At 46.8% G+C, this 9,949-nt stretch overlaps 2 protein-coding genes across 2 annotated transcripts; one reads left to right on the plus strand and one right to left on the minus strand.

Annotated features, from left to right (window-relative positions):
- Window positions 1-586: 586 nt before the first annotated feature.
- LOC133921494 (E3 ubiquitin-protein ligase Os04g0590900-like) lies at window positions 587-2,400 on the plus strand. The gene has a single exon (XM_062366383.1). It carries the CDS (start codon window positions 1,052-1,054, stop codon window positions 2,216-2,218), a length of 1,167 nt encoding a protein of 388 aa, XP_062222367.1. The 5' UTR covers window positions 587-1,051; the 3' UTR covers window positions 2,219-2,400.
- Window positions 2,401-4,539: 2,139 nt separating this feature from the next.
- On the minus strand, window positions 4,540-8,700 carry LOC133921495 (transcription factor bHLH94-like). The gene is made up of 3 exons (XM_062366384.1): window positions 7,988-8,700; window positions 6,977-7,495; window positions 4,540-5,017 (listed from the first exon to the last, which is right to left on the minus strand). The coding sequence occupies exons 1-3, from the start codon at window positions 8,375-8,377 to the stop codon at window positions 4,901-4,903; spliced, it is 1,026 nt and encodes a 341-aa protein (XP_062222368.1). The 5' UTR covers window positions 8,378-8,700; the 3' UTR covers window positions 4,540-4,900.
- Window positions 8,701-9,949: the final 1,249 nt, after the last annotated feature.

Genomic DNA, 9,949 nt, shown 5'->3' on the forward strand with positions numbered 1-9,949 from the left:
GAGAGTGATTTCAAGATCCTCAGTCGCTATACCAGCTATTTTCTTGAGAGAAAACTGACGTACTATGGCCTTTCACAGCTTGGCTTTAATCGAAGTTAGTCCTGTGATAGTCAGCATTTTTTATGTGAATCGTACATTCTTCTATGTTCCATTTATTTTTCAGTGACCCTTACCAATTTACAAATTTCGAATGCCTCTGTTTACTCCATGCGAGTTGTGCTGCAGTATAATTTCATTATAGGGAAGTAAGCATCCTAGTTAATTCACTTCTACTTCTATTATCTTATCATCCAAATATCCCTTGCTCTTATCTGCCTAGGGAAATTTGATTATACATCTTAAAATTGATTAACTTTCGATAATATATTCGAAATAAATCATCTTTTGATCATTCATATTGGATAAGAGGAGTGGAGAGTAAACTGTTACAAACTAGTTCTTATATGACGTATAAAAAAGGATGATTAAATTCAAACATATTATTAAAAATGAATCAATTTTAAAACATATAATCAAATTTCGTCCGCAAAAGGAGACAAACCAGGTAAAGCAGGGGACACGAACGACAGCAGCAGCAGAGTGAGGAAAAGAAAATGAAAGCAGAGCGGCACTGTAGGCCCCAGATCCCAACCACCACCTTCTCCTTCCCTCTCCCTCTCAGCCTCTCACTTGCAAAATACTGGTACTACTTTGCTTTCCAAACAAGCACATTCTGGTCTGCAGCAGCAATTCCTTGGAAAGCTCAAAGCACATCTCACACTGGCAGCATCTTCTGATCTCTCAACGCCCTCTCCTCTCACATTTCCCAACAGCTGGAGAGCTTCATAGTACCAAGGTACAAGCACAGACACCTACCTCTCTTCCTTCCATCATCTGGTCACAATTTTGAGTTTTGGACCAGAAACTCATGAAGATCCTCTGCTCTAGTCTGCTACTAGGCAGTCTGAGAAGGATTGGCTGAGATAGTTGAGATTTTACTCAGCTTGGGGCTGTTCTCTATCCGTTCCTTCTTTTTTGGCCCTCTGGTGTTGTTAGGGTGCTTCTGTCTTCCATGGCGGCAGTGACCTCTTCTTCTCCACCTGCACTTGCTGGCCCGCAGCCTACGTGGGTGCCCTATGAGCCAACCAGGGATTGCTCCCAGGGCCTGTGCAGCATGTACTGCCCGCAGTGGTGCTACTTCATCTTCCCGCCCCCGCCACCGGCCTTCGACATCGCCGGCTCCGGCGGCGACGACTCCTCCAGCCCCACCTTCTCGCCCCTCGTCATCGCCATCATCGGCGTGCTCGCCAGCGCCTTCCTCCTCGTCGCCTACTACACCATCATCTCCAAGTACTGCGGCACCTTCAGCTCCCTGCGGAACAGGGTGTTTCGTTCCGGCAGGGGCGGCGGCGGCGGCGACGGCGGCGGCGTCCATGGCGGTTCACGGAGCCAGGAGCCGTGGAACGCCGTGCTGTCGGACGGGCTGGACGAGACGCTGATCAACAAGATTACGGTGTGCAAGTACAAGCGCGGCGACGGGTTCGTGGACAGCACGGACTGCTCCGTCTGCCTCGGCGAATTCCGGGACGGCGAGAGCCTCCGGCTGCTGCCCAAGTGCAGCCACGCCTTCCACCTGTATTGCATCGACACGTGGCTCAAGTCGCACTCCAACTGCCCGCTCTGCCGCTGCAACATCGCCTTCGTCACCGTGGGGGTGGTGTCGCCGGAGCCGGAGCGCCCTGCCACTCGGGAGGACCGGAGAGACAACCCCGAGCTGGTCCTGACCATAGACGGCTACTGGGAGCAGGCGCGTGAAGAGTCGCAGAATCATAATGTGGGGAGTGGCAACGGTGGTGACGGCCAGGAGGCCAAAGATTGTCCAGGGAGGTCCGAGGAGGCCACTGGCACTGTCGAGATCAAGGAAGACGGGGTGCTGCCCGTGAGGGCGTCGTCGTCGTTGTCAGACACGCACCGTGAAGGGCGCATGTCCATCGCTGACGTGCTGCAGGCCAGCCTAGAAGATGAGCTGATGATGGCCCGGGAGAGCGGCCTCCTGGCAGATTCATCGGGGTCGTCAAGAAGGTGTCATGGTGAGCACAGCATGGATAATGGCGGCCGCAGCGGCCGGACATTGCCGGATGCCGCAAACCCTGTGCCGACGAAGAGATTACCGGCGGTTGGGAGGTCGTGCTTCAGCAGCAGGAGTGGCAGGGGAAAGGATTCAGTTCTTCCAATGTGACGCAGTCAATTTTCAGCGGTTCTTCTAACTAGGATACATGACATGATACTTTTGTGTATTTGTGTGTGCGTGTTTCCGGTGTAGATCAAGGTGCCAGAACCAAACTCTGGAGATTCCATCCTGTTTCAACCAATTCTTGTGACCTGTGGTGCCACAAACTGAAGAAACCCTTCCCTCTGCCATCCTTGGTGACTGGTGAGATCTCCTGCACCTGCTTGGTGTTTCCTTTTCCTTCCATCATGCCACTCCTCTCTCTACACGATTGGATTCGACTACAGAGCATTCTCCCTGGATTAGTGAGTGAAGTCTTAGGCGAAAGGTTTTCTCCTGATGAGAAGTGGGTCAGGTTCAGCACTTGCGATTATCTTTCTAGTTGTCAATGTAGAACACTCATTTGCTGATTTGTGTGTTGATAAAGAAAGCGCAGCAAATCCAGCGTGATTCGTGCTCAGATCGAGCTGAATTCTATTCTGATTTGGTTCTGCTCTGCTGCAGTTGTTTGGTCTTGGTAGGTGACCAGTTGCTTGCTGCCCATAATGCCGCCGATTGATACTGGGCAACGGACCCTTTCCACTCAAGTTTCTGTTACGTGCAACAATACTGGTGAGCATTAGGTGTTGGCCTTCCCAGAACATGTGTTTCATATGTCAATCTGCCGTTGGGGTTAGGTTGGCTTGTATGCTAGACCACCATTTTCTCATACATGAGCCTTGCACTCAACCCAGCAACCTCTTGCACTCAACCCAGCAACCTCAGGGATCACAAACAATTAAACTTTATGTGAGTCCTTTGAGCAACAAACATATAATTTGTTGTGCTGATAGATGGGCACCTTGGGCTGTTAGTTGGATCCTCAGATGACATCTAGCATTTTGTTTAGCCTACTGTCAGTACTGATGCTTTCAAAGTTGGGTTAGAGCTGGACATCTACAAGTCCTGCGTTGTTTGGAGTGTACTGATGCGGTGGAATTCACGCAACGTTTTGGACTCCCGTTTTTCTATGACGTTGGTGGATCCTTGTTATTGAAAGGTGGTGGGTGCTAGAGTTTGCATGAATAATAATGACCTGCTTAGTGCGACTTTTTCTTTCATCATGCATTATTTTTTCATACCATTCTTCCATCATGCATTTGATCTGTCTAATTATTGCAAGTTTGGAGTCTAAGATCATCTCAAGATTCTCATCAAAAACTAAGATCTCTTTATGAAGGGATTTTCGTTCTCTTCAGCGTTCTAACGGTTTCTCTTCACAGTTTTTGTTACGAAATGATTTACAAAATCATTCCCTTCATAACGGGATTCTCTCTTTTTTTTTCACAAATCCATTTAAATAGAAGCTGGTAGAGATAAGAAAAAAAATAAAAATGAAGAGGAAAATCGGAAAGGAAGTAAAATAAAAGAAATATATGATCTAAAGAATGCTAGTCAGCATTGCCCAGAATGTTCGAGTATTTCTTAGATGAACGCTGTGTCTGCATAGGGAAGCGAGTGCTTACATAGTCTAGATCACTGCATTATGGTTACACGATATAAGAGGATTGGAACACGCGCGACTTGCGTAGTTGCGTGACTCCGAAGCATAGAGACGATTGGCCGGCCGGTCCCACTATCTCAGGCTTTCACATGGCAGCTGGGGGAAGAGACAGAAAAGAAGTGTTGCGTTCGTGCTCGATCTCGTCAGAGATGCACATACAGACGTGTAATTTTCTGTGGGATTGAACTATCAAGTATATAATTGAGCGGAATTCTTGGTCGGGTTGACCGGTGGACGAGCTTGCGTAGTCGTTCATGGCTGACCCATTCAGATTCAGGCATTCATGGACAGGTAGAAATTCTGCATCTTCCAAGTACTTTTTTTATACGTCTTTCTTCAAGCATTCTAGGCTTTATAGCAAAGTCCCTTGCCTCACAAATGATAGCAGAAGACTCTTGACGACTTGCTGTCGGTTCTGCGCTGTAACCGGTTGACGGTGATCTTAGGCTGAGATAGCGATAGGTCGAGGACAGTTCAGGCCTACATTACATGGCCTGGTTTCAGGTCGTGCACGGGCTAGATATATTACCGACTTACCTAAGCTTAAGGCCCAATCTTGCTCGACTCGCCAAATGCCAAACGGGCCGTTATTTCGGGCACTCGGTATCGACGATACGCTTACGTTTCTATTTCAGCCCATTAAGATACTTATCACCCGGTGGGCTTGTTTAAACCACCAGAAAGCCGCAAAATTCACTTGCCTGCTCGGCTGCTCAAATTTCATGCACTCCACGGCTACTTGCCCGAGTCTTGAAAGTGAGTATGCCAAGCTGATGCTTCGCTAGTAAGAGAGGAATATGCGAATCCTTGAACGGCAACGTAAAACTAGAGAGCCAAGCATCATACATCGAATGCGAAACGAAACACCGCAACAACAGGCCAACTACACTCTTACACATCCACGGGAAAAAAACAAATAAACTACACAGTTACACCGAGACGTTCCACCGGACCCCGCAGAACGTTTGGCGCACAGCAAAAAACCGGCAGCTAGAGCGGGACGCACGCCGTGCGGCAGCATGAGGCGCGCGCCGCACCTGCACCTCTCAGAAAACCAGTGCCTCGGCTAAAAAGATTGGCGTCAAGGCGCCAGCGAGCTTCAGTACACGCGGGCATGCTTCTGTCCTCGTCGGCGGCTCGCCGCGGCCCTATTGCCCCTCGGCGAGCAGCTGCTGCGAGGCCGCCTCGGCGTCGATGATGCAGAGCACGTGGTGCACCGCCGCGGCGATGTCGTCCACCGTCGTCAGGCCGCACCCTTCCTCCACCTGCAGTAAACACGCCACACGATTATCTACTTAGTAGAGTAGTTTTTAACGAAACAGGTGAACAAGGCACATGCACGATGTCAGGATGACTGCGTCAGGAATGAGGAGCGAGGGAATCTGGCAGTACTTGCTACAACTGGTCATAAACTAACACACAATGCCGTGGCTAAAATAGTAGTACAAGGGGAGGGCAGCAACATGTACGCTGTCGGCTGCCTAGCCATAGCCCTTTTCTGCCCATTTCTCGATGCCAACCTCAACCTACAGCCCGGCTCAGTTCAGCAAAAAGATTCGCACTGCCAGTGTTTTCTGCCCATTTCTCGATGACAATCTCAATCTACTGTCGTACGCAAAAGAAACAATTAATTTTTTGCATGAAGTGTCACGCTGCACAGATTAGGACTGTGTTTACTGCTAGACTGCTGCTCTGCACAGTGCACACTCCATGGACATGGAGACAGGAGACATGACAACATTGACAAGTCAGTAGGTGCATCATGCATGCAGCGCACCGCGGCATGGCCCCTCGCTAAACTCTCCGGTCAAAAGCAAACACCGACGCCTCTTCTGTACTAGTATTCAGTCGTATCAGAAAAGACACGGGTGTCCAGTGTTATTGCCAGATCCATCGGATTCTGATAAAAGTTTCGAAAATTATTTGATTCTCCACTCTTTTTTAAAAAGAAAAATAGGAATTTGATTCTCCTTGAACAATAATGCACTCGTTCGAACTTGGTGAGTGAAAGGATTGCTCCTGCTCGACTGCGTCGATGTGATGCCCTGATGTTTTATCTATCCATCCAAAAGCAGGAGAATATCTGGTACGTTTCTTTTCAGACAGATGGGTGCCGAATCAATGGGAGAGCGTAGCTCGACTGATTGGCAATTAATGTTGTTTCCCGGAGAGTGACCTCATGATTCTTAAATGATGTGTAGACACACACAAACTTTCGTGTTGGTATCGCTCGATATGTTCATTGGGAATTTTTTTGTCCTATAAAAATACAGGACTGAAAAAATAGAAAAAATGCAAAACCCCTAAAGTCACTGATTTTGAGATTCCCCTAAAAATTGTTTTTTTAACCCCAAAGTTAGTTTGGCTTTCAGATTCCCCAAATTTAAATTTGATTGAAATTTAGCTAAAATATATTTCAATTTGATTTGAAATATTCCTTGATTTATATTTCCATAAATATTTTCTTGATTTTATGTTAGTTTAATATTTCCTTCAATTGTAAATATATGTCGTTTTAACCTCTTCAACTATTCTCTAAATATAAATTATTCTTAAATTTTTATATATTTTTTCTATTTTTTTCATTCTTACCCTTGTTTAATACTAACACTCTTACAAATAAATGAATTATCTTTTCCAAAACAGAATAAATAAAGGACAATAAAATTATTTGATCTACTTTCTAATTCTTGTACATAAATCTAAAACGAAGTAATATATATTTTAATTTGATTTGAAAGATTCCTTGATTCATATTAAACTAACATAAAATCTAATTATTTTGAAATACATTTGAATTCAAATATATCTAATTATTAAACCAACATATATATATAATATTTATATGCATATATGTATATATTTAAATATATTATTTTGGCTACATGCATAAGCTCAATTTATTGTAAGGATTAATTTAGAATTTAATTTAGTGCTCTTTAAAATACTTAGCCAAAATAATATATATATATATATATATTAAACCAAGATATATAGATGTATATATGGATATGTAGATGTATATATGTAGACGTATATATGTCAAGGAACATTTCAAATCAAATTCAAATCTGACTGGAATCTGAAAGTCAGACTAACTTTTGAGAAATATTGCAAAAAAACATCTTTTGGGAATCTCAAAATTAGAGTGAGTTTGGAATTCATTTAAAAAAAAAAAATACTACCGAGACAACTGAAAGCAGTGCAGCTGCAAAGGCGCGTACCTTGACGCTGAGCGAGTAGAGCGCCAGGGAGTGCAGGGTGGTGACGGTGAGGTGCAGCACGGTGAGCCGGAGCGCCTGCAGCCCGCCGATCATCCGGAGCAGCTGCCCCGGCCGCCGCGGTGTCATCACGCGGAGGTTGGCGTGCGTCTCCACCAGGCTCACCTCGATGTCGGCCACCCCCGATCGGCAGCCGTTCTCAGCCGGAGGCGTCGCCGCCGTGGAGTCGCGCGGCGAGTGGCACCACACGTACTGCGGGAACGTGAAGAACCCCGCGAATGGGGGCGCGTCGGATAAGGCGTCCTCCGTGACGCTGCTGCTGAAGTTGCTCGTCGTCGTGGACTCCACGCAGGCAGTGGTAGCTGCAGTGCTGGTGGTGCTGGAGTGCATTGGCGTCGCGTCGGATTTCGCCTTGTGCTGATGAACCAGCAGTGTCCGCTTCTGGGCCTCGAGTGACTGCAGCTGCTGCTCGAGCTCCTTCACGAACTCAATCGCCCCTCCTACGATGGAAGCATGGTCACCCTGCAAGATTTTGAACCATCGATAGAGCATTAACTTTGTCAGGATTCGGATAGGGAAGCGAAGCAGTACTAGTCATGGAGCATTCAATTAACTCTCTGCAAGAACTAGAGGGAAGTTAATGACAAGGGGGGCACATTAATGCGTGGTTTCGTGGGTGTCTGGCTAATACTGGATACACAAACATCTCCTGAACAAAAAAAAAAAGAACACAGTAAAGGAAAGCAAATGTATGGCAGGCGTATAGTCATATTTGACCTAGAAAAGAGAATGCCTTGCATGAACTGCCCTCTCAATACTTCAATTGTAATGGTGGGTCTCTTTCAGCAAAATAAACATTCTTTCGCCATTCTACCTGGTTGCTCCGCCATCGCTTTCTTCGTCTTTGACGAACATTAGAAGAACAGATACAGAACAGAAGAAGAAAGCAACACGCCCGACTGAAGCGATGTCCCTTTGCTAGAACCAGAGAATGACAGAGACGCGCGTCCGTACCCTCTGGGCGTAGGATTCGGGCATGATGGAGCGGAGCACGGCGAGGTACTCGTTCATCTGGCGCCGGCGGTTGCGCTCCACGGCGATGTGCGTCATCCGCAGGCTCTCGGTCTCTTCCTTGGACTTGCAGCTCCGCGCCTGCCGCCGCCGCTTCCTGACCCTGGGGGCCGCCGACGTCGCCTGAATCTCCACCGGCGCCGCCACCACGGCCGCAGTAACCGCAGCCGCCCCCATAGCCTCGGCTGCCTGCTGCGCGGGCGCCGGCCCGACGGCAATGCCGGCGTCGCAGAACGCCGCGGCATTGTGGAAGAGGAAGCTGGCGGCGTTGAAGGTGTCGTAGATGAGCGCGGTCGCGTCGGGCGCGCACAGCGCGTCCACTAGCGTCGACATGGCCGCGGTGGCTAGCTAAGCTGAGTAGCTGGCTGCTTCTCGGTGTCGCTAAGCTCTTGGCAACGCGCGGCTACTTGACTTGCGTACTACCACCACATCGTCCTCTACTTATCTTTCCCTCTGCAGCTTTGCTGGCTTGCTGCTGTGCGTATCTGAGGTTCTGAGCTCTTTGCGTTGGTGGCATGCGTATGTTTCTTTCTCCCTAGTGGTGGGCTGAGTATACGGGGGAAAGGATAAGGCCGCATGCATACTGCATACGCCGAGTAGCCGAGGAACAGTGGATGCAGGTAAGAGCGGTGGCTTCGGCACTCGGCAGTGGCACAGTGACGTATGCAGGCTCAGTTTGCTCCCAGTAGTTCCAGTGAACAGTAAAGAGGCGATTTTTCTTCCAACCAAAAATCCATCTGTTGCAGGTTGGGTCCTCTGTGCGCTCGTGATTCTCTCGCGACGCAGTACTACTCCTTCGGACCTGTTCCTGCTATTCCGTTGTTTCCGGCTCCCGTACCTTTGCAGCTTGAATGAGAAAGTAAATTAAAATATATTAATTTATATAGTGTAAGTGATTGATAATGATATTAATTTGTTGCGAGGAATTAAGTTGAAATATATTTTAGTTTATATATAATGAGTGATTGGTAATAATGTTGATTTGGTGTGAGAAACTAAGTCAAAATATGTCTTTGTTCATATATGATGAGTGATCGATAATATTGTTAATTTGATTTGATAATTTTGAGATTATATGGGTATATTTATGTACTGCAATTATAATCATAACTAATCAAAGTTGGAGAGAAAATGGATTTGACGTGTTTGTGATTGAGTTCTAAAAAATTGTAAACGTTGGATGATCCGTCGTTAAAGAAAATGAACTCGTCCGATGATCCAACGTTCACATACAGTAACATTTCAATGAAGAAGCAAAATTAAAGTACACACCAGATGATATGGCGTTAGGAATCAGTGAATGCAAGAGCTTTTTTTGCAGAAAGGTTACAAACTGGCTCTAGTGGACTTGTATATGCTGGATGGTCCGACGATGGGCATAAATACACCTCAGACTATATCTTACAGAGAGGATTCTAGACGGCTGACATGGCAAGTTGAACAAGCTAGATGGTCCGACGCTCAGGAGGAGTAAACACTGGATTATCTAACGTTCATGATTTTTCTGAGAGGTGTATTGACTGAGAACTTTAATTATGGACTAATCTATAATAGGTTTGGAGATATGTGTTTGCTTGTCTTATTGTGTGTTAGTGATGGATACAACTTGACAGTTGACAGTGGGGAGATTGGGGCTAAGTAGGGAGCTTGGTGCCGGACGATCGAGGAAGCCAAGCGGAGTCGAGGGTAGTCCTAGCTATATACGTGGATGTCAAGCAAAGCATGAGATAAATGATAAGATGGTGTATTGACAAAGTCAAACGAAAGGGATGCCGTTGCAAGTGACAAGACGGTCCGAGGGATCGGGAGCAGGAGAGACTTACCAATGGTTAAGATCACAAGACTGGGGGCACATGTCAATATTGGAAGACTTGCTTAAGGTGTAAGTAAGTGGTTGTGTGTCAC

The sequence above is a fragment of the Phragmites australis genome, chromosome 6, assembly GCF_958298935.1.
Source record: "Phragmites australis chromosome 6, lpPhrAust1.1, whole genome shotgun sequence".
NCBI classification, from domain to species: domain Eukaryota; kingdom Viridiplantae; phylum Streptophyta; class Magnoliopsida; order Poales; family Poaceae; genus Phragmites; species Phragmites australis.

Bases quoted from the DNA above. Each gene is read 5' to 3' on its own strand.
- LOC133921494 (XM_062366383.1), top strand. From the start codon at position 1,052: ATGGCGGCAGTGACCTCTTCTTCTCCACCTGCACTTGCTGGCCCGCAG.
- LOC133921495 (XM_062366384.1), bottom strand. From the start codon at position 8,377: ATGTCGACGCTAGTGGACGCGCTGTGCGCGCCCGACGCGACCGCGCTC. The intron at 7,496-7,987 runs GTACGGACGCGC...AAAATCTTGCAG, and splicing joins CCGAATCCTACGCCCAGAGG to GGTGACCATGCTTCCATCGT. The intron at 5,018-6,976 runs GTACGCGCCTTT...TGTTTACTGCAG, and splicing joins TCTACTCGCTCAGCGTCAAG to GTGGAGGAAGGGTGCGGCCT.